The 25,468-nt window shown below is 39.7% G+C and overlaps 1 protein-coding gene across 1 annotated transcript in view; it reads left to right on the forward strand.

The window, feature by feature from the left end:
• Positions 1-3,916: 3,916 nt before the first annotated feature.
• The window catches only part of LOC127529819 (early activation antigen CD69-like), a 79,062-nt gene continuing 57,510 nt past the window's right edge, over positions 3,917-25,468 (forward strand). Inside the window, exon 1 of the mRNA XM_051934735.1 lies at positions 3,917-4,039. Within this exon, the coding sequence (XP_051790695.1) occupies positions 3,962-4,039 (78 nt within the window). The 5' untranslated portion in view covers positions 3,917-3,961. The remainder of the gene's footprint in view (positions 4,040-25,468) is intronic.

Below are 25,468 nucleotides of genomic sequence, written 5' to 3' on the forward strand. Positions count from 1 at the left end.
CAAAGTTGAAGCTAACCTTGAATGAGATGGCAGTCCATTGCAGTGTAAACTCACCCACACCTGGGCAATTTGAAGTCACCAGTCAAATTATCAGGCTTTCTTAGGACTGTGGGGGGACACCAGAGTGCTGAGAATGACCCACATGACCACAAGGGAAGCAAACTCCTTACAAATGACTTCCTCAGATAGGTAAAGAAGTAGGGTCCAGTCACCAGAAGTGTGACACTGCTAGACATTCTCACCAATCTTCACTCTCAAGAGCTCAAGCTAAAAGACATGATGGGTAATTTGACAACAAAGGGGGTGTGCAGATGGGAATGTCCAGCAAGACAGGACCTTAAAACAGAATTTCAGAAGGTACTAAGTGTTTATATGGTCCTATGGGTAAATGACACGACAAACTTGCCCAAACAAAATTTGTCCAATCTTCACTCTAGAAAAATCTTAAACACAGTCAAAGGGCTACCTGGTACTGGCCGATAGGGTGTCAGCACCACTGACCGTTTAAACATCAACAACAGAGACATCTTACGGTAGACCAAGTGAAGTGCAGTATTAAGTTGCATTGCATTGACTGCTTTTCCAAGTTTGTTCTTTTACTACAACATGGACTGACATCCAAACCTTAAGCCCTTATTTTAATTTTTTGTAGACAGACAGAATATTCCTGCAAATGTATGAATTTATTCTAGCTGTGGTGACGTCGGAAATACAAATGAGACAATAGACATACTAAAGTGAATACAGCAAAGCTCCTCATATAGGACAAGTGGTCTTTAGGAATACTGATGTCTGATTTCCTTCACCTGATGGAAGTTAAATCTCTGGAGTCTGTTATTTGTAAACTCTGCACCCATTCCCATGCCCCTCAAACAGAAACATCAGAAATAATAATTAAAAAAAAAGATTAATAAAGTAATGTTGCCTTTTTATTTTTCAGCTTTTACTTCACAGTGTGAAGTTGTCTCAAGTAAGTGGCTTTTATTCTTATTCTTCACTCAAATAGGTGACATGACTTTTCATCCAAATTCTAAGTCTCCACGTAGACCTGTTGTATTCATTTCTATGAGTTGTGTTACTTTTGGCTGTAAATATTGTAACATGGCAAAACATGTCAAGTCACTGGACAATAAGAACTTTAACTCTATTATAATAATTAAATATCAGATCATTCCATTTTTGTGATGTAACCTCCTTTTGTAGTCATTTATTACTCTACCTTTTAAATAAATGAAAATTTTCCATCACCCCAGTTATTTTTTTTGTCCTGCACAGGACAGCCAATCAGAGGGCAGGTTCTAGCAGGGTGTATTCTGAATGGCAGGCCTCGGCCTCAACATTTCACAAGCAGGCTTGCCAGTTTTTCATGTCATGGCCTCAAATGTTAGGATTTTTATTTTTTATGTGCTCCTCAGCATGGCTCGCTTTAAACCTGTAGTCCTACAAACAGCCATCAGTGTACTCAAAGTCCAGCAAACACAATGGGAACCTAAGAAATGTGGACAGATGGGAGCAAGTCGTTCAGTCCATTCAGTTTACTAGACTGTGAAAAAGATTTAAGGGTTTATTTTCAGATAACATTCTCACATTCCTAGAAATGGGTGTTGTGATCCAACTTCAGTTTTTAATTTTCTATACTTATTTCTTGGCCTAAAAAAATAGATATTGCTTTGGGGATTATAGAGATCATGGAATTACATTTATTTTTGGAATTGAAATGTTTTCACTATGATAAACACCTATTACTTTCACCTGCTGTGCCATTTTGCTTTTCTTATGGTTGATACGATCTACAATTTTGTATTCATGGGTATATGGGTTTATACTACTCAGGAGCATTTCTGTGTGGTTACTTATATATTATAATGTTTGTAAAACAAAGTGATTTGCATGGTTGTGCTTTGAATATGGGCAATGCCATGTTATGGTGAACCCAGTTACCACAAAACAAAGTTTCAGACGTTGCTGCCTCTTACGTCATTGGCGTGACACCTTAAGATACCTGTGCAACAGGCCATTCAGTAGCCATGATTTGGATTAAATCACAATTAATTTAATCCTGAATGTTTGGTTTTTGATTGTTCTGTTTTCCCCTTTGACTTGGATTATTGGTTACCATTTAGGCTTTACTGCAAAAATTTCATCTTCTAAGTTTCAACTTGCTTCTGGTTTGGACTGTGGTCCTCTTTTAGTAGAATATTTGTTGTCTTGGTTTCTAGGCAAGGTCAAGAGGAAGTGTGCAGTGCATGATATCGTGGGGTTGCAGGTATGAAGGACAGCGTCAGACATGTCCGAGTTTGTCCAAGTTTCTGGGTGTAACTAGTTAGGAGACAGAGTCTGTGGGGTTTATTATGCGTAAACTAATGGACTGGGAGATAGAAACAGGACAATAAATTCCTAGTGGATACCTGGGAAAGGTCTAAACAGGAAGAACAAAAGAAGGAAAGTGCAAGGGCAAACCAAAAATCAAGGCCAAAGTCAAAAAGGAATCCGATACTGAAGCAATACCTAGCATTTGGTCTACTTTGATCGAAGTTTACTACAATATAAATACATATTTTTTCCAGCTGAAGGGTAATTTTGAATGGAACCATCACCATATTTATGCCGAACATCAAGCACAAACTCAATAATCGTGGTCACATGACTCTTCCACCACATTGCATAAACAAAAAACAGAATGTATTAAAATAAATACTGAATTATATAAAGGAGGATACCTAGTGGAGACAATGAAGAAGTACAGTCAAGGTTTTAACGTGCAAATCGCTTCTTCTCACAAGGGTTATGGAGCGTAGTTAATGTGGAAACACTGAAAACATCTAAAACAATCTGGATAAGATATTTAGATAACTTAACCATTATGGTGTAAAACATTTTTCATGTTTCTGAAGTTCTTATTTACTTATTGAATTTTTATTCTTGGTACTCTGGATAGCACAAAAAACTTCAGGTGCTCTTGTTCTGCAAGTTTTGCTTGCTGGTCAAACAAGAAGACCAAAAGTGTTAAAAATTCTTGCAAAACCAAAAAAGGGAGTAACATTGCAGAATTGTAGTAGATCAAAAGAAAATTAACTGATCGACTAGAGAGTTCCTTTTCATATCACTTTAATGTTTAATTAGTATGGTGTAAAAGAGGAGATATAATGATGTTACAGAGTTGGGGCACCACCTTTGTGACCTTGTATAATTGAAATAGTTGAAAATCAATAAGCATACCATCAAGATCAGGAGTGTGTATTTATAGACAGGACTTCAGAATTGAACTGGAGCGAGATGGCTGCTTCTGGGCTTATGCAGTGACTTGGCAGGAAAGGGTGGCTCCAGGAGAGGAGGGTGGAAAACAGAAGTGACATTAGTGGTGGAGTGGCTGCTAAGTCTTCTATTCTGCAGAGGGAGGAAGAGAGAGAACGCATTGCACAGCGCCAACCCCTGGTTCAGCAGGTAATTGCCATCACCAGAGCCCTTAAGATGCCTCCACATCCCTTTTATATCCACAGAGAGAGGAATTCATATTTAGATATGTCTGTATTAATATATATTTGTTCTTTAACTAAAATCAAAAAATGTTTCCCTTTATGAATTACACAGGAGGTGCAGAACTTGATAATCTGGTTTTCAGTGTCCTGATAAGTAGTTCAGAAGAACAATTTATTATCACAATCAAAGCAATACTTGAAAGCATTATTTTCATCTGGGATAGAAAATAAAGAAGCGAATGTATCAAAGGATCCCGCCTCCTGATTCTATCTGAGGCCTTGTCCTTCCTCACTATTAATACTTTCCATATTTATTTCCAGTTTCACAGTATAAGCCAGTAGCATCAGACTGAATTAAGACTAATTAGTTCATCTTATTTTTTATGGCACCTTTCATTTTCTCCACAGACAAATCTGTAGTGTGCTGCCCTGAGAAGTGGACAAGATACAAGGAAAACTGCTACTACTTCTCTACAAATAAAATGACGTGGGAGAGCAGCAGTTCACACTGCGCCTCTCAGAACAGTCATCTAGCCGTGTGCGAGGAAGAAGAGGAGTTGGTGAGCAACACCTGAAGTCCTGCATCGATGTGTCTGTTTGTTTGTAGACCTCAAGCTGTCTCCTCTTGGACTGTGTTGTATTTCTTACAGCTTCCAAGGTAGATGGGGCCTCATAACATGAGCTCCAAAATCATCAAAGATTTAGCCAGCAAGGACTGATATGCTTGGCTTCTTAAACAGTTTAGGCGGATGGGCAAGATAGAAGGTAGTGAAGTGTGGAGCAGCAAGGCAGCTGTAGACTTCTGAGGACTCACAGAGTGTTGACTTATGGTCTAAGGAACACCACAGACATACTTATGACTTCTTCTTTGGTTTACCTGTGCATTTCAAAGTCATCAAGCAATCGTTGCTCTCTGTTTTCAACAGGCACCATTTTCTCTAAAGCTTGCATTTTTAATAGTTCTACATCATAATCATAAACCCATCCTGCACCCTGAATCCTCTTGCTTTTCACTCTCAGCTCTTCACTACTTAATGGCTAATGTGTGCTGAGCATACTGGCACAAAAATGGCTGCCATCACATCATCCAGTATGCTTTGTGAACTTCATTCACTCTGGTGCTCAAAACACTTTGCCACTCGTACAGCTTTAATTATATAGCATATGTCACAAAATATTGAAAATGACAGTGATAACTATGACATGGTATATAGACAAACTTCAGAATGTCCAAAATGTTTCCATTGGGGCTGAAGGATGTTGAGAAACCTGAGACCACCAGAGGACACAAAGACCAGATGACCTAAAGATGTGAACAGGTAGTCTGATAGCTAGAGATAAAAGACTCCATGTGTGACCCAGGAGGAAATCCACAAAGTGTTTATAAATGGCCAAGCTCTGGTAGTCCAGGCAAAGTACAAAGTTATCAAGATAATCGATAACTTGGAAACCGACTCAAAACTAGAGAGAGGAGCATCAGTGTGAAATTAAGAGTAATAAAAGACAAATTCAATCTATTCTTTTAAAAAGTAATCTTTATAAGATTAATGCATCTTATAGTATAGACAAATCTTGGGTACTGCGGTGGGTTGGCACCCTGCCCGGGATTGGTTCCTGCCTTGTGCCCTGTGTTGGCTGGGATTGGCTCCAGCCGACCCCCGTGACCCTGTGTTCGGATTCAGCGGGTTGGAAAATGGCTGGATGGATGGAAATCTTGGGTAACCAAGGTCTAGACGTATGGCAATTCGGCAGATATAAACAAGCACATAAACCCCACCAAATTTCTATTTCCTACAGAATTTCGAGAAAAGCCAAGCTTCTTCAGGCCTGAGTTGCCTCGAAAGCTTGCATATTGTAATCTTTTTAGTTAGCCAATAAAAGGTGTCATTTTGCTTGGCTTTTCTCTACATTCATAATGGCTAACACTGTACAACACCCTAGTACTACAGAATTTCAAAAGACATTTTCACTTATAAAGTTTTCATGTCTATAAGTACATTGTTATTAACGCTAAAGCACAGTACAGTGTGGAATTTGTCACGATTTCCATTTCGATCGCCTGCATCACCGAATGCGACTGGTAATATTCACAGCCATCCAAAAATGATCATCTTAGGCAAGGAAGTCAACAGGAAGATAGTAATTAAGCTGAAGGGTAGAATTGTAATTCTCACAGTTCTAAATGCCCATCAACACCATTGGAAGGTGGATGTAAAACCCAGAGTGATCCTTCAGCAGAGACGGCACGTGTCTCATAATCGTTCGTTAGCCTGGGATTTTTGTAGCACCGTTATTCCTTTTTCCAACTCTAGGAGGTACTCTGTCATATCCAAAATGGAGAATGTGTAAGTACAGTGGAACCTCAGTTCACGACCATAATTCGTTCCAAAACTCTGGTCATAAACCGATTTGGTCGTGAACTGAAGCAATTTCCCCCATAGGATTGTATGTAAATACAATTAAACTGTTCCAGACCGTACGAACTGTATGTAAATATATATTTTTTTTAGTTTTTAAGTACAAATATAGTTAATTACACCATAGAATGCACAGCGTAATAGTAAACTAAATGTAAAAACATTGAATAGCACTGAGAAAACCTGCAATAGTTCACGCTATAGTGCTAGGAACCGCTCGCTAAAAACACTTTTTTTTTAATGAGTTTTAAGAACAGGGAAAAAAATGAACATTTGAAAAATCCATAATTTAATAAACCACCAAGAAAAGTAACATCGCAACAATGCATGATATGAACCGATCGCTGTAAACAGAACTGAAAACAAACTTAAGCCTTCTCTACCTTATGCATCCAGTTCTCCCTCTCTCGCTTGCTCTCTCTTTCATGTGTGCGTGTGCGCCTCTCTCTCGCGCACTCCTGTGTGCGTGTGTGCCTCTCTCTCGCGCACGCTCTCGCTCCTGTGTGTGCCTCTCTCTCGCGCGCTCTCGGTCCTGTGTGCATGTGCTCCTCTCTGTCTCTCTCTCGTGCGCGCGCTCCAGTGTGCACATGTGCCTCTCTCTCACGCGCGCCTCTCTCTCGTGTGCACGTGCGCCTCTCTCTGTCACACGCGCTCCAGTGTGCACGTGCGCCTCTCTCTCGTGCTCCAGTGTGCACGTGCGCCTCTCTCTCGCGTGAGCGCTCCAGTGTGCGCATGCGCCTCTCTCTCGCGCACTCCTGTGTGCATCTTGCTCGCTCACTCGTGTGTGCACCTCTCTCTGTCGCGCGCTCCAGTGAGCACGTGCGCCTCTCTCTCATGCTCCAGTGTGCACGTGCGCCTCTCTCTCTCGCGCGCTCCTGTGTGCACGTACGCCTCTCTCTCGTGCTCCAGTGTGCACGTGCGCCTCTCTCTCGCGTGCGCGCTCCAGTGTGCACGTGCGCCTCTCTCTCGCGCACTCCTGTGTGCATCTTGCTCGCTCACTCGTGTGTGCACCTCTCTCTGTCGCGCGCTCCAGTGTGCACGTGCGCCTCTCTCTCATGCTCCAGTGTGCACGTGCGCCTCTCTCTCGCGTGCGCGCTCCAGTGTGCGCGTGCGCCTCTCTCTCTCTCGCGCGCTCCTGTGTGCGTCTCGCTCGCTCACTCGTGTGTGCACCTCTCTCTCTCGCGCGCTCCTGTGTGCATCTCTCTCTCTCTCTCGCGCACGCGCTTCTGAGTGCGTCTCTGTCTCTCTCTCTCGCATGCTCCTGTGTGCGTCTCTCTCTCTCTCTCTCCTGTGTGCGCGTGCACCTCTCTCTCGCGCGTTCCTGTGTGCGTGTATGCCTCTCTCTCGCACGCTCCTGTGTGTGCGTACGCCTCTGTCTCGCGCGCTGCTTTATGCACGTACGCCTCTCTCTCGCACGCTCCTGTGTGCACGTACGCCTCTCTCTCGCATGCGCTCCTGTGTGCGTGTGCGCGTCGCTCTCTCTCTCTTGCTCGCTCGCTTGCTGCACAGGAAATTCACAGGGAGAGACTGAACATGTGCAAACCGAAAGGGAAACTGGCTTCTTCGTATACCGAGTGTGTGGTCGTGAACCGAGGCAAAAGTTTGGCGAACTTTTTGGTCATAAACCGATTTGTATGTGTACCGAGAAGTTCATGAACCGAGATTCCACTGTATAAGGTCAACATACCATACAATACTTCTGATTCATATGTTATTTTAAATAATTTTCCATTTTGTGAATTAAAGTACAGTAATATTACTTCACTCTCATTTTACTAGTATGTTTGTAACATTTTTCTGTAGAGTAAATGAAAATATTATAAAAATCAGGTTAGAAACATCTGAAGAACTGGAAATCGTTCATAAGCCGAGACCCATCCATTTCACCATCACCGGTTTTATGGCCATTTTCTAAGATTTACCCAGTTAGCTAGATACCTTCTAAATCTTTCATCTCCACTCTTTGTGGCGAGACCCAAACTTTTCATATCATCAGCCACCATGTCCTGCTATGTCATCTTTGGCTTTCCTCTGTGCCTCATCCCCTTCACTTTCATTTTGGTGCATCTCTTCATCCAGATCTCCTCTGATATTTGCTCCAGATACCCAAACTACTTTTGCCATCACTCCTCAACGCAGCATGTTGCTCTGCTCTTCCCATCTTTGCTTCATGTGCAGCCATCATGGACCACATCTCATTCTCTTACACCATACTGTTCCTCATTCAGCTTTCATTAACTTTTCCTTTCAGTGCCAGAGGCACCATTAATAGAAACACTGAAGTTATGGTTTGTTAAGTTTTACATGATCGTATAGAATGTTGTTTTCTTCAAAAAACAATACAATTAAATAAAAAAAGCTGGCTTAAAATAAAACATTAATATACAAAGATATACAGTGCATCCGGAAAGTATTCACAGCGCATCACTTTTTCCACATTTTTTTTCCACATGGATTAAATTCATTTTTTTCCTCAGAATTCTACACACAACACCCCATAATGACAACGTGAAAAAAGTTTACTTGAGGTTTTTGCAAATTTATTAAAAATAAAAAAATTGAGAAAGCACATGTACATAAGTATTCACAGCGTTTTCCGTGAAGCTCGAAATTGAGCTCAGGTGCATCCTTTTCCCCTGATCATCCTTGAGATGTTTCTACAGGTTAATTGGAGTCCACCTGTGGTAAATTCAGTTGACTGGACATGATTTGGAAAGGCACACACCTGTCAATATAAGGTCCGACAGTTGACAGTTCATGTCAGAGCACAAACCAAGCATGAAGTCAAAGGAATTGTCTGTAGACCTCCGAGACAGGATTGTCTCGATGCACAAATCAGGGGAATGTTACAGAAAAATTTCTGCTGATTTGAAGGTCCCAATGAGCACAGTGGCCTCCATCATCCGTAAGTGGAAGAAGTTTGAAACCACCAGGACTCTTCCTAGAGCTGGCATGGCCATCTAAACTGAGCGACCGGGGGAGAAGGGCCTTAGTCAGGGAGGTGACCAAGAACCCGATGGTCACTCTGTCAGAGCTCCAGAGGTCCTCTGTGGAGAGAGGAGAACCTTCCAGAAGGACTACCATCTCTGCAGCAATCCACCAATCAGGCCTGTATGGTAGAGTGCTCAGACGGAAGCCACTCCTTAGTAAAAGGCACATGGCAGCTCGCCTGGAGTTTGCCAAAAGGCACCTGAAGGACTCTCAGACCATGAGAAAGAAAATTCTCTGGTCTGATGAGACAAAGATTGAACTCTTTGGTGTGAATGCCAGGCGTCACATTTGGAGGAAACCTGGCACCATCCCTACAGTGAAGTATGGTGGTGGAAGCATCATGCTGTGGGAATGTTTTTCAGAGGCAGGAACTGGGAGACTAGTCAGGATACAAGGGAAAGACGACTGCAGCAATGTACAGGGACATCCTGGATGAAAACCTGCTCCAGAGCGCTCTTGACCTCAGACTGGGGCGACGGTTCATCTTTCAGCAGGACAACGACCCTAAGCACACAGCCAAGATATCAAAGGAGTGGCTTCAGGACAACTCTGTGAATGTCCTTGAGTGGCCCAGCCAGAGCCCGGACTTGAATCTGATTGAACATCTCTGGAGAGATCTTAAAATGGCTGTGCACTGACGCTTCCCATCCAACCTGATGGAGCTTGAGAGGTGCTGCAAAGAGGAATGGGCGAAACTGGCCAAGGATAGGTGTGCCAAGCTTGTGGCATCATATTCAACAAGACTTGAGGCTGTAATTGCTGCCAAAGGTACACAAAGTATTGAGCAAAGGCTGTGAATACTTATGGACATGGGATTTCTCAGTTTTTTTATTTTTAATAAATTTGCAAAAACCTCAAGTAAACTTTTTTCACGTTGTCATTATGGGGTGTTGTGTGTAGAATTCTGAGGAAAAAAATGAATTTAATCCATGTGGAAAAAAAATGTGGAAAAAGTGATGCGCTGTGAATACTTTCCGGATGCACTGTACTTGCTGCTTTTTATTTTTCCATCTTGGTCTTTCTTTATTTCTTTCTTCTCTTTCTTTGTACCATGCTCATAACAAAACATCAAGCTTTCTTTAGTCTTCAAACGACTTTAAAACTTCAAACTGTGAAGGACACAACACACTTACTCTGCTGTGTGCTCTGCATATCACACCTTCACACTTGAACTAAAACTTTGTCCTGAGTCACAGGACCTTCCTGAGAATGCCAGCAAGTTGAGATGCTGGGTAGGTGAAGCACTTCTCTCTCCTTCTCTCTCCTGTCTCCATGTTCTCCAGATCACAGGCCACATCTTGCTACTGACGGCCTCTTTTCTTTTTATTTTCTCCTTGCAGGATTTTCTCATTGACTACTGCAGATATTATTTGACTTTCTGGATTGGACTCAAGAGAAACCCTAAAGAGGGCTGGACTTGGATTAATCAGCAGCTTTTCAATCTCAGCTGGTAGGCGACTTTATAACAAATCTACTAAACCTCTAAATAGAGACACTACACACTTAGCTGGATTTAAAACTAAGGCTGCTGTTCTGTGCTGGATCCAGGAGCCATTTATAATTAGTCAGGTTTTCACCTCTAATGCGCTAAATAATATAACAACAAGACAAAATGGAAAAAGTTATAAAGCACAATAACAAAAGGAAAAAAGTATATTGATACTCTGTTATATACATAAACAACACTGCCTCACCAAATTACACTCACAAATTTTTATAAATATATATAGCGGGTTGGATAATGGATGGATGGATATCTTACAGTTTTGTACACCATTATCTTCCAGTGTATTACCTACAATGCTTAAATTCACGTGCCTTTAACACACACACACCTTGCTATGAAGTACCAAAAAGAGTATTCTGAACATCCGTTCACCACCGTCACCAGCTCTCGATGGCCAGGCCTGCCTCACATCCTGCCTGTCATATTCCCAGTTGGACTTTTCACATCTCATCTCACAACCTCCTTGACGTTATCCCCTTCAGATTATTGCTGCCTCACCCCAATCCCTCTCCTGCTCACCCAACTTAAGGTCTGTTGAAAACTCTCAGACTCACTTAAAAGAATATTCTTCACTTATCTTCTTATTTTGCTGATTGAGGATTTTATTTCATCACCCTGATCTCAGCAGTCTCACTTCTTTTATCTCAGATTGCTTGCCTACACCTTAGATCCTACTCTTTCACCACTTGATCTTTTCACTAAGTTATGTCTCACTGCACTTAAAAGCATTTCCATCCTCAATACCCCTACTGACCCAACAGCAGTCTGCTACTTAACAATCACCCTCACACTTCCACTAATGATTATTCACTTTAAACGAGACTGGAAGGCGCATTATGCTTCGACTTAGATGAGCAGATCTTAAACACCAATACAAACTACGATATTTATGTGGCAGTAGCACAACCTCTCTCATCCTCAGTGTTGGGGAGCCTTCATTTGGCGTTACTAAGTTGTTCTGCAGGTTAGATTGGTGTTTCTAAACTGGTCTTGTAAAAATGTGTGCTTGTGTGTCATTGTGCTCTACAAAGATCTAGCATCTCCTGTTGATAGTGTTATGTTGTGGATATCATAACTTGTTGAAAGAGAATGATCCTGCTACAGGACCAGTGTTTACTAATGTGACAGATCATGCGGATGTAAGGGGGCCTTATTTATTGTGTTCTTCATAGAAAAGGGACTACCAGTTAGCCAACACACACACACACACACACACACACCTTTATAGAGCAGCCAAACAGAACACAAGTCCCATACAGAACACTCCACTCCAAATTAATAATTCTAGAGGGCATGTCATACAATACATTAGAGACTGGAGAAGCTCTGGCCCATGTGACAGGATTGGAGGACGTTCAGACTGTGAATAGATGACATTTTAAAGTCAATCGATCTTTTCTAACTTTCGACCATCTCTCACTTCATGACTCCCATCAAGGTAGAATGTCTTTTTGACTCACATGTAGGTGTGATGTTTGCCTGCTTTATTCTGGGGACACTTGATGGTTATTTCTATGGACTGGGACGACAGACAAATGCCATTCCCAGTTTGCCATTCTGTATGTCTTGGGCCAGTCTGGTATTGTGGTGCCTGTAGCTTTTACTTATACAGCAATAAGATGCTGCAGATGTTCTATTAGACCGCTGTGGCGAGCGCCCTCTATGTGGTGGTGTGCTGGGGAGGCAGCATAAAGAAGAGGGATGCCTCAAGCCTTTAGAAACTGGTGTGGAAGACAGGCTCTATTGTAGCCACGGAGCTGGACAGATTGATATCTGTGGCGGAGCAACGGGTGCTGAGCAGACTCCTGTCAATCATGGAGAATCCACTGCATCCACTGAACAGGATCATCTCCAGACAGAGGAGCAGCTTCAGCGACAGACTGCTGTCACCGTCCTGCTCCACTGACAGACTGAGGAGATCATTCCTCACCCACACTATGCGACTCTTCAGTTCCACCCGGGGGGGTAAACGTTAACATTATACATGATTATAGACTCTTTCACCTGCCTCGCACTCTCCACCTTGCATTTAACTTGCACTGCATTTTTATCACTATTAATTAATTTTTTTTTTATCAGTATGCTGCTGCTGGAGTATGTGAATTTCCCCTTGGAGATTAATAAAGTATCTATCTATCTATCTATCTATCTATCTATCTATCTATCTATCTATCTATCTATCTATCTATCTATCTATCTATCTATCTATCTATCTATCTATCTATCTATCTATGTTCATGTTAACTTTCATTTTTTGTGTTTCTACCCAGGAAGACCCAAGTTAAAGAAGAAGGTGGAGACTGTGCCTTTGTGTTTAAGCAGTCTGTTCAAACTAAGGACTGCAGCACAGACCTTCTCTGTGTTTGTAAGAAGCCATTAGAACACTGCGAGTGAATCTTTACTCATCTTTGCCTTTTAACAAGTTCCAGAATTAGTGGGAGTATGGAAGTCATCTATAGTTTTAAAATTTTTCAAAATTTTTTTGTAAACGAGTCTGAATTGTATTAACAATCAAGGTGAAACACCAGGCACTTCAAACTTAATAAGCTCCAACAAGTTAGGTTACTAGCAGTACAGCAAAAGAGCAGCCGAGAAATCAAAGAATTACAAGGAGGCAGCTGGCACCACACACATTAAAACCCATCTGTGGTCAGCAGTGATGAAAAAGAAAAGATTTTGGCCTTCATTTGTACATAAATTAGAAAAGTTAGCTGAACTGACTACACATTACTGGGCTGTACTGGGAGGTGACCACCTTCTTTTTAATGGTCTAGCTTTATTTGGTTTTCTTCCAATGAGCCCTTTTAGGTTTCTTGTTTTTTAACTTTTCACCCTGCATATTTTTGCATTTGAATAATACTAATGTTAGTAATAAAATTTGGATTATTGTGAGAATCATGCTTATTGTCTTTTATTGTACTGACCCCATCTGCTTAGTCAGGCAAAAGTCATTTCAATGCTGTTAATAATACTAATAATAAAATAATAATTAATAATTACATTTATATAGTACTTTTCTCGTTACTCAAAGTGTTTAGAAAGAGGGGAACCACTTCAAGCACCACTAATGTGTAACACCCACCAGGATGATGCGACAGTAGCCATTATACCTCCAGTATGCTCACCAACACATTAGTTATCAGGTGGTGAAGTAGTGAGAGAGACCCAATCAGGGACAGAGGATAAGTAGGGGTCCAGAATGACCAGGCCATGGAGAGCAGTTTATCCAGGACATCAGGATACACTGCACTCTTTATGAAGGATGCCCAGGGATCTTTAATGACCACAGAGAGTCAGGACCTTAAATGTATATGTCATTTGGAGGACAGTGGCACATTTACAGTACAGTGTTCCAGACATTGCACTGGGGCTTTGGGTTCCACAGAGACCACAGGGTAAACTGTATCTTGCTGTCTGCACCAACACATCTTTCAGCCAAAGCTAAAAGGTTCTGATCAGAGGCAAAGAAGAAAGAGCATAAATCAAAACAGAGCATAAGTCTCTTATTTGTTAGCCAAAGAATATCACTGAGCTACTGTTTGCCCTGATTGACGTGTTGTATGTTGATCTTCACATGAATGTCACTGTAATGACCCTCAAATTATGGACAGTCTTGGCATGCACCCATGGATATTAGAAGTACAGTATTATATCTGCACTGATTCAGGTGATCTACAACTAGTCATCACAAACATCAAATCATATAGGGGTGTTCCTACTTGTGGGGGAGTTGATCAAAATTAAGAGATTTGCAGAATGCACATCTTATTTACTACTGGTACACTGTGGCAATCAACTTTTGTTACCTGTCCTACTGTACTTGCTGGACAAACAGGCCCTCGCCTAATGTTACTCAATTAAAAGATAACAGGGAATAGTAGAAGTTACCAATGATTTCAAATCCAAGAAGTAAATGATATTTCTATGTAAATATAATCTATTAGAATTGCAGCTAAAATGCTGCCGTGAAAGTGGCAAATTAAAAGCAGAGTTTTCAAAAAATGTTCCATGGAATTAGCCTGGTGTATCTCTATTGGGAAAAGATTTCAAGGCCTTAGTGTCAGTGTTTAAAAAGAAATGGGTCTGTAAAATGTATAGTTAATGGGATTTTTGTATTTGCTAAGAAAAACTGATATAGAACCCTGGACTTCTTTTTTTGGGTATTGAATTATTCCTTAGCTACAAGTTTTTAGTCACCAATAGCATGAAGACGGTCACACAGGTGAAAGTTAAATCTGTCTTTTACATTTGACAGTACTCTCACTCCTTCCTAGATTCAATATACCTTTTAAAACAGTTTAATTTGTAATGTGCTATTCTACTATTTGGAGACCTCAGTGATGATGAGCACAGAAGATTTGATAAGTTGCCCTTTGGAGAAAGGGGGCCCAGCTTCCATGGTGTTGAGATGGTGCCTGCTGGTGTCCCTGCATGCTGAACTGAAAGCTGTCTCTGTGTCTAAAAGTGAATCAGTGACTCCATTTATCCTAACCAAGGACATGAGCCACCAAGGTATTCGGATGCGAGGAGAACCAAGTCTTACATACTGGCAGTTGGTGTGCGGTAGTGTCAGTGAGCTTCCATTGTACCAGGATAGATCACCAGGCTACTGCAGTCTACTCCTAATTGCACTGCACTGAAGGCATTGAGTTAATGTTATTCATTAATTCCTTGTGTTATTATATGAACTTTGTAATTATTCTATTTTTAGCTATGTTATTTTCAAAAATCTTTAAAACTATAAATTCTATTTATATATATATATATATATATATATATATATATATATATATATATATATATATATATATATATATATATATATATATTCATGGGTCTGAATCGCAGTCTCATTATTTTAATGTTTGCCTACAAGGTAACGCTTGTGGTTAGTTGGCCAGTCGACAAACATCCGCGCAGTCCTCTGAGATGCAAGATCACGGATATGTTATACGGTATCTGCCAAATTATACAAATACGAACACAATATGCAATTAACCCCGAATTGGGGCTCATTGGGTGTATGCACTTTTACTTCCCTTATGGTAGGGGTGAGCAAAGTCGTTCCTGGAGGGCCGCAGTAGCTTCAGGTTTTTGTTCCAACCCATTTTCTTAATAAGAAGCACTTGTAGCTCTAGTATCTCTTCTGCTTCATTTTAGTTGTCTCGCTCATTAAGATTTTGAACCCTTATTGCTTATTTTAGTCTTAAACAGATGTAGTCTTGGTTTTAAATGGCTTTTTATTAGCAATAAGATTCAAATGACAAAAGAAAGCAGCATTTCTCCATTTAGCTTGTTTCCATTTAGCTTGTGTGTTTATCTTGCACTATTTGGTTTCATTATATCTATACTAATAAAAGGCAAAGCCCTCACTGACTGACTGACTGACTGACTGACTGACTGACTGACTGACTGACTCACTCACTCACTCACTCACTCACTCACTCATCACTAATTCTCCAACTTCCCGTGTAGGTGGAAGGCTGAAATTTGGCAGGCTCATTCCTTACAGCTTATTTACAAAGGTTAGGCAGGTTTCATTTCGAAATTCTACGCGTAATGGTCATAACTGGAACCTATTTTTTGTCCATATACTGTAATGGAGTGCAGCTCGATGGCCGTGGGAGGTGGAGTTGCGTGTCGCGTCATCACGCCTCCCACATAAGCACGTGAACTGACTGTGAACTCAGTACGTAGAAAAGAAGGAGGAGCCCCAAAGAGCGCTGAAGAAAACATTCATTACACAATTGACAAGGCAGCGAAACAATAAGAAGTGAGCGAGTGACGCATACAAGCATCTTCATAAGGGAAACAAAGCACGGTGTAAACCGTAAGTTTAATACAAGCATCTTCATAAGGGAAACAAAGCACGGTGTAAACTGTAAGTTTAAATTAAGTTTATAGAAACGCTCCCGCTGCCGTTTGCAATACCATATTCGCGAGATACAAGTTTAATGAGAAGACACGAGGTATAAAAAAGCACGGTGTAAACCGTAAGTTTAAATTAACTTTATAGAAACGCTCCCGCTGCCGTTTGCAATGCCATATTCGTGAGATACAAGTTTAATGAGAAGACACGAGGTATAAACGAGAGTTTGGATCACTTTGTAACAGAGTTAAAATTGCTGTAGCGAGAAACTTTTAACTGCCGGGTCTTAGCTAACATTAAATAAACCCGCGGACATCGCAACATCACACAAGAGAGCGGCTCACGTGAAGTGACTGAACGCAGCACGAGTGATCACTTCGATGAATCAAACCTGTTCAAAAAACACATTACACAATTGATAATTGTGATTCAGACTACGAATGCCTGCAATGTAATTACCCCGATCTACATGCTGTCAAATGAATGAAACACACGCCGTGGTGCAACGTTAGGGGCTTCGCCTCTAGCGCCGAGGTTCAATTCCTGTAAGGGAGTGCAGTGAATGTGTATGCCTGATGAGCCCACAATTAGGGCGAAACACGTGTCGCGTACTCTTTGCATTATTTGACAGTAAACTATTTCAACCATTCTATGATCTGCTTCTCGCAACTGAAAGAGGTCACTGTGGCGGATGTTAGCCGACTTGCTAACTAACCACAAGCATTACCTGGTAGGTAACCACCCATACAATCAGATTGTGATTCAGACTACGAATGCCTGTGATATATATATATACAATCATGTTACGATATTTTTAAAATGTTTCCTTTTCTTTTTCATAACCTCTTTAACACACTACTTCTCCGCTGCGAAGCGCGGGTATTTTGCTAGTAAGTGAATAAAAAGTGAAGCACTGAGAATAACTCATACATTTTAGACTTAAAATCATTTGGATGATATCCTTAGAAAGGAAAAAAAATCTAAGATAAGAGAATGACTTAACATGGCAGAGTTAAAGCACTAACAAGCCATAAAATTGAATTATTGGCAAGGATTGTTTTCTAATTAAGCAAACCTGCAGCCACTGCGGCCCTCCAGGACTGACTTTGCCCACCCGTGCCCATCGAACCTCGGATGTAATACTCCGATCTACAACCAGTCAAGTAAGCGAACAAGATTTTTTTTTATTTTGTTTTTTTTCCCCAAAAAATGAAACATTACAAAGAAAGGTTGGTATTTTGTTAAAAAAAATACTTTTACAAAATAAAGGAATACTCCACCCATAAAATATAAATTTTGATATATTACCTACCACCTATGTATTTTGTAATGATGGCCAAAAGAAATAAAATGTAATGTCATGTTTTTTATGCAGAATGGATGTAAGAAGGTGTCTGATACACTATAAGTCTATGGATACCAACACTGAACAACTGCAAACAAAAGCAAAAATGTCCTTGAAGAAATGTCACTTTACTCGAAAGGTCAAGTCTTTCAGTCTTTTGTTAGTAACATCTTAAACATGTGAATTTTTACCAAAATATTGTTAAATAAACTACTTCTAGAAAGCACTCAATTGTTCATTCACATTTGAGTGTGTGTCATTTTCAAACTAAAAAAGCCAGGAACCACCTCAAAAATGATGCAAAGGCTTTTTCAGTCCATATCTCGACAAAAAACTTTGACCAAAGCATAATTCCTTTAATACTAATAAAGACTTATTTAAAATCTCAGAAAATATGTGTAAATATAAATGGAAAAGGCAGAAAAATGAAAAAGGAAAGTAAAGGAATTGCTTCAAAGACATAACCCAAAAGCAAACAAATCCATTAAAGAAACCAAAAACAGTACAGCAAAGGTTACGTTTCTGCCATGGCACAACTTTGTTTTTTGTTTCTTAAATATATTTCTGTTTTTTTCATATATTTTTTGTGTGTTATTTTATTAATTCTGTTTTTGGCTTTGTTCTTTCTCTGTATTATTTGTTTGGCAATACTATAGTAATTATATTCACCCAGTCCTGTTTATGTAGAACCGAAGGGGGCAGAACCACCTGATTGTGCCACCTGAAGTATAAACTGAGAAGCAGCTATGGCATTGCTCTGTTTTTAATTCCTGTGTTTTGTTGATTTGTGTTGATTTCTGGATTAACTTTAACCCCTGATTTTTTTTTGATTATTGCACGTGTTTGCTTTTAGTTTTTGCTCCTTCTTTGCACCTGTCTTTTTTTTATTTTTTGCAATCTTTTTGGAATGAATCTTTATATATTATATGAACTTTGTGTTTGTGGTTCTAAAATTTTACAGTTTTCCCTCTTTTTTGGGAATCCTTTTGATTTTAAAGTCGTGGACCCATATTTGAGCCTTTGTAGGCCATAAGCCTGCAACTAGAGTTTGGGGGTTAGGCTTCCCGAGGAAGTGTGAGTAGCTCTAAGCGAAAGTATTCATGGGAATATTGAATTCTATTACTCTGTAAAATTTCTATGCAGTTACGTTTGCTATTATAAAGTTTCTAGAATATCACAATAATTTATTTTGCTGTGCTGTAACGTTATTTTGTTTCACATATGGGGGGTTGCCATATTATAATTCTTGTTACTTGGACACTGCTCCCTGTTGTCAACGGACAGTTTTAGACATTGCCACATCTTAAGTCATCAGTGTGACGCCTTAAATACAGGGATTTGAATATAAACCGGTTGCCGGTTCGAATCCCCTAAATGCCAATAGAGACTCTGCTCTGTTGGGCCCTTAAGCAAGGCCCTTAACGTGCAATTGCTGAGCGCTTTGAGTAGTGAGAAAAGCGCTATATAAATGCAAAGAATTATTATTATAAACACAATCAAGCGTAGTGCATATTTTTCTCTGGAGTTTCTGATTTTACTCTTTTCCCTTTAACTTTGGTGGAAAGTTTTGTCTTCTAGGTTTCAACTTGTTTCTGGTTTTGATTGCATTTCATGTCCTGGTCCTCTTAGGTGCAACCTACAGGAGGCAGGGCTGAAAATTTGATAAACAAATACATGCATGCAATGTAGTAGAAATAACAAACAACACAATATTCAATTAATGAAACCCTAAAAGAAGAAAAGCAAAAACATACAAAAGAGTTTAACAAAAGATTGAATAAACAAAAACATCCCTGAGCATCCTTGAGACCCTGGCTAAAATATAATCTAATCAGGTATAATGGTAAAAGATTCCACTTGTCACCGCAAATTTTATTAAACAACTCTGAAGACAACATGGCTCACGTAAATGTAGTAGGTGGGAATTAAGCCAGGATGTCTTAGTGGACGGACAAGTGTGTTGACCATCACGCCATCTTCACACCCCGACGATGGCATTTTCTCTGTAGTATTTTATACCACTTACTTTAACATTGAGCCGTCCATGAAACTCAAGTATGGCTGAAAAAATGCCAAACACCTGACTGATGACTAATGTACCAAATTTGAAGCTTATGGGCTAAAAAACTAAACTCTGCAAACAAGAACAAAAAAAAAACAAACAAACAAACAAAAAGATTGTTATATTATAATACATCATATATATGTTATACATTCACAGGTCAGTCAGAAGCATTGCAGCTCTGATGCTGGTTGTCTTCTACACACCCAGGCACATTTCCTGGACTTCGAGGTGCCTGGTTCTTGTCTTTCTTCCTCATTTGCTCTTTCAGACGTCCTGAGTGCTCACAACTGACGATCCTTCATGGCGCAAAATGTGGTGTACGCTGACATAAATCTTCGAGGTGGACAAAAGACTACGAACAGACAGCAGCGTTCGGGTAGGGGCTCACATTAGTCTTCTTTTGTCATTTACTTAGAAAATTATTGAGTAGAGAAGTACAATAATCGACTATGAAAAAGCAAAGGGGGATGGAAAATATGTGAGACAAGAATGGCTGTGACAAGCGTGAACTTAATGCTCGTAAAATTAAAGTTCAATGCTTACTATTTTATTTTCCAATTTATTGTTTTTTATTGCTTTCATACTGAATAATGCAACATAATCTTTTACACTTTAAAAGTTCTTTTTAATTAACAATTTGTAAAGGACTACATAACATAACATTACTGTTTATTATTTCTCAAGAATATGATAATGATAGTTATGGTGCTGTAAATGGTGATTGAAATATTTAAACATGCAGTAAGAGTTAACATAAGATAAGAAACTGTGACTGTATATAAAATTTAAAATGAGAAAATATTCTTTTATATACTTTTTTTACTAGTAACCGAAAACCTCAAAAAAATATAAAGTGTTCATATATTTAAAATTTTAAATTTCTGTGATGGACTGGACGCCTGTCCTGGGCCATTTTCTGCCTTGCAACTGGTGATAGATAGATAGATAGATAGATAGATAGATAGATAGATAGATAGATAGATAGATAGATAGATAGATAGATAGATAGATAGATAGATGTTTATTTACGCCAATGGGAATTTCTAAAATTGAGCTTTTACAGAATTTGAATAAACATAGAAATATAGCAAGCACCACCTGTCCACACACAACTAGCTGCGAGGTCCACAACATAAGAAACAGCACTTAGTTGTGTGTCATCTTGCCATCTTCAGGCAATGCTGTTCAGTAGGAAAGTGTAATGCACACAAAAACAATTTCAATGAAATAAAAATGTATCAACAGAACAGATCATGCAGTGACTGTGGTACTTTTAATGTGAGTATCTTTTGAGAAAGTAAAGCAAAGGAATTACTTTTAACAAGAAAGAATTTCCCTTTACTTCTTCAACTCTTGTTCTAGGTTCGTCTTTTATTTTTGTCTAACAATTCATCGTGTTACGTTATCAACTGGGTGTTACATTCATAGCGCTGCTGCCTCTCAATGAGGAGACTGAGGTTCACGTCTTGGGTCCTCCCTCAGTGCAGTTTCCACATTCTCCCCGTGTCTGTGTGGGTCTCCTTTGGGTGCTCTGGTATTCTTCTACACTCCAACATGCAGGTTAGGTGGATTAGTGTTGCTAAATCTGTGTGTGTTTGTGTTGACCCTGTAATAGACTGGCACCCTGCTCAGAGTTTCTGGCATAGGCTCCAGCTGCCCAGTGATGCTGGCATGGAAAAGCGGGTTAAGAAAATGCATGGATGGATGTTATCACCCAAATCAAGCCAAAGCCACATTGGTCATTTAGTGGTTTGGGGTCTTTTTAATGTACAAAAAGCCATCCTTTTCACAGGCCCACTTATTTCAAAACAGGGTGTGACCAGAGCAGCAGCAGCATTGGTGCATGAAGGCCCCAGTCCCTCTCAGAAGACCCCCGTGTATTCGCTGCCACTGAGATGCTTATTTATAACTGAATCTTTTATTTATTACTGAATCTTAGCCAAATGTGCACAAATTCATTCTGGATGGGCCGGGTACACGTCGACTTTTGTCCCAACCCAGTTGCTTAATTAGAATGTTATTCCGGCTGATAATGACATTTGCTATGGCTCGTTACCGTTTTCATTCTGCCATGTCTCCTCAATCTTGTAGATTTTTCTTTGTTGAGAATATCATTGGCCTGGAACATTCTCAGTTCTTTACTTTTTTCCTCCTTGCATTTATTTTAATTCGGTTATACCACATGGTTGAGGCCTTGTTGTTGTTGGTAATGGACTCCTCGTTACTGTCAATTAAGTGAGGCATCATGACAAGCAACATCATGATGTCACCAATCTTTAAGATTGCAGCCCACTCTCCCTGATGTCCAAGTTGGCAGATACAAAATGGAATACCGTTTGCGTGAATAGCGTAGTTAAAACTGAGGTTTTCCCTGTTTATAATGTGATTTTTGTTTTCAAACAGCTAAGGAAGAACAACGAAGATGTCAGATAACCGGTGGTATGGCCACTTGCATTCTGGTGGCAGCAGGAATAACAATCATAATTATAACCATCAAAGGTACACATTTGTAACTCATCAAAATCCTTTCTTCCTGTAATCAATTGAGACTTAGGCAAGGTAGCTTTTGGTCAATGGCAGATGCCATTTTGTTGGGTTGTAGCATTTGAGTATAATTGATGTGTCTAAATAATAACAAAATATGGAGTTGACATATTCCAGAATAACTCTTAGCATCATCAGTTAGTAATCTGTTAACTAAAATTACAGTGTAAGTGTGAGGTTAACACAAATGTTGTCCTTTCATAGTCTTGAAATATGAACAAGAGGGCATTAGTATAGGACAAGAATTCAACATGGTGGTTAACCAAAAATGTTGAGAAAGAAACTCCCTTTCTTTCTTTCTTTCTTTCTTTCTTTCTTTCTTTCTTTCTTTCTTTCTTTCTTTCTTTCTTTCTTTCTTTCTTTCTTTCTTTCTTTCTTTCTTTCTTTCTTTCTTTCTTAGCTTTCCCTTTGGCTAAACCTGTGAGATACATCTGTCTTCCGCATTGCAGAATTTCATAGTTGTGAAAGCTTAACCTCTGTTGTTTCACCTGTAGAATTAATTTCTCGTGCTTCTAAAATTTTTGCAAGTGTTTGCAAGCTTTGCTGTGATTTGTGTTCACAGTCGGTTTGTAAGAACAGTGACATTCATTATTTTATATGACATCATCATTAGAAATAGAGAATTCTGCAGTTCTTGTTGTCCGATCACTTGAATAAATAAGAAAATAAAATCTATAAAGCAAATTTTACTGTTAGTGGACAATACAATACAGTGTTGTGTGTATTTGGTTTTGATGGAGTCCTTGTGATATTTCTAACACCTGCCTGTTAAAAGTCAGCTTGTTTCACAGTCTCAGTTACAAATTCCAGTTTTGTAGTCTGTGCTCTCTTCAACTCACTTCCAAATCAAAAGATTTTAGAAGCTTGAAAGTGCTCAGCTTGGGCATCAGAGTGGTTGAGACATCAGTTGAAGGTCACAATTTGCATTGCAGAAAATGAACTCCAATCCAGGTGTCTAAATTGACAATAATGGGACCACTTGCCGTTAATACTGAAGATCACAGATTATCTATACCTTGCTATTTGGAAGTTCTTCATTTTTAGTCTCAGCAAATCCCAGCCCTCAAAAGGTCACTGATGAGAAATGTGTGCCCCCTTGAGATCATTTCCAGTTGTTTTGAGTGAGGATGCACAACCAAGAGTGATGCCACCCAAGTGAATGTTTTAGCGATGGCGAGGCCTCTGCAGAAATAGAGTTGACTTGATTGCAGGCACCAGCAGAGTGAATGTTGCTTGGTCATTATTGTGATAGTGCCATCCTGTGTTTAAGGTGTAATACACGTCTCAGCATCACAGCTGACCTATTTTTTTAATGCTGGTGACACACATCTTTGTCTTTTCTATTTAGTTATAGATAAACCTAACAAGTGCTGTTCTGATATGTGGACAAAATACAAAGAGAACTGCTACTACTTCTCTATAAATAAAACAACATGGGAGAGAAGCAGCCAGCAGTGTGTCTCCCATGGAAGTCAGCTGGCTGTAGCAGAGGATGAGGAGATGTTGGTAAGTAATGGCGGCCAAAGTGAAAGTGTGCTGCATTTTTGAATAATTTTCTATTACTAATGTAGAAAAGGTAAGCCAAGAGCACTTTCTCACTCCTTGTACCTGGAGGATACCTTTCAGGATTTTTGCTTTTTTAATTAATTTCTTCATTTTGATCCAATTTGCTTTTGATTATTTTGGATCATTTAAAAATGTACATTTTTTTTATTTAAACATGGTTAGTGTGTTTGCATGATCATGTTTACAAGGCATATGCCACTTGCCGGTCATGTGACATAAGATGTCATTGGGTCCACCTCTAAAACATGACACTGCAGCTGGGTCAGTTTCCGAGATTTGGAATAATTTAAGTATCAAAATTGCTTGCTTTGTATGTTGCTTCTATTAGGGGAAACATCTTCTGTTAATTGTGTGTGTGTGTCTGTTTTGCTTCAGATCTTCAACCATTAATTTTTGCTCAATGATTTGGCTTCCCGGACTAAATGCTTGCTTTCCTCTTTAGTAATTTTTTCCATCTCCTGGATTTTCTCTCTTTCATCTTATTACAGTATTATTCCTTCTCTTTTAATATTGTGTTCACAACAGCACCCAAGGTTAGATTTAGCCTTCAAATCACTTTAAAACCTCAGACTGTGAAGGCCGCAATACACTTACCCTATTGTGTGGTTTGCATATCTCACCCGGCTATGAACCAACACTTTTTCCTGAGATGCAAAATAACTGCAGGCTACAATGCAGGTTCAGCTAAGCACTTATTTCTCACTGCTGTCAGCCTCATTTCTTCTTGGTTTTTCCTTGCAGATGTTTCTCATTGGCTATTGCAGAGCATATTTGACTTTCTGGATTGGACTCAACAGAAAGCCTGAAGAGAGCTGGACTTGGATTAATGGGCAGCTTTTCGATCTCAACTGGTAGGTGACTTTGATCATCCTCACAACTGTACAGTTTTCATTTTGGCTACTAAGCTCTTCTCTTTGTGCAAAAGGTGCAAGTTTCATTAATCAAGACCTGGTAAGAGTGAGTGTGGTCGTGTGTGTGTCCTACAATGAATTAGCAGCCAATCCTTAGTTTGTTCCTGTCTTGCATTCGATGTTCATAGTGTTCTGGATATCATCACATGATAAAGATGCTGCTACAGGATTAATGTTCAACAATGTGGTTGACACCAGGGGATGCAAGGAGGTTCTTATTCATTACATTTCTCATAGAACAGGTCTACCAGCTAACCAACACACACACACACACACATACACGTCTGTAAACAACAGCCTAACAGTAACACGTAGAATATTTCTAATTACGATGGGATATTCAATTATAAACAGGAATTTTCATGCTCTGTTCTTATAAAGGGTGCAAGGTAGATGTCACTCATTGGACAAACACATGCAGGTTTGAAGTTGTGGTTAGTAGTGCTAGCTGCTGTTTCCCCTCTTCCTGTCAGTTGTAATCAACATGTCGGAGCAGGAGGTACACAGTAGTGTTCCACAGTAAATTATTATTAAATTTTTGACAAAAGAAGGAGTCATTTTATCTCAGATTTCTTTGAAACTTAAAAATTTGTTTGGAGATGAGTGTCTTTCTTGGTCTAGAGTGTATGATTGGTGCAAGTCATTCAGAGAGGGACTATCATCTCTTCGGGCCGGTTATGGAATTTTTAGGAGGGAAGAAATTCAAGTCGAATGAGGAGGTTATTGATGTTGTGCAAGAATGGGTCAACAAAAGACTTCTGCTCTTCTGGGATT

Source organism: Erpetoichthys calabaricus, chromosome 12 (genome assembly GCF_900747795.2).
Source record: "Erpetoichthys calabaricus chromosome 12, fErpCal1.3, whole genome shotgun sequence".
In the NCBI taxonomy this organism is placed as follows: domain Eukaryota; kingdom Metazoa; phylum Chordata; class Cladistia; order Polypteriformes; family Polypteridae; genus Erpetoichthys; species Erpetoichthys calabaricus.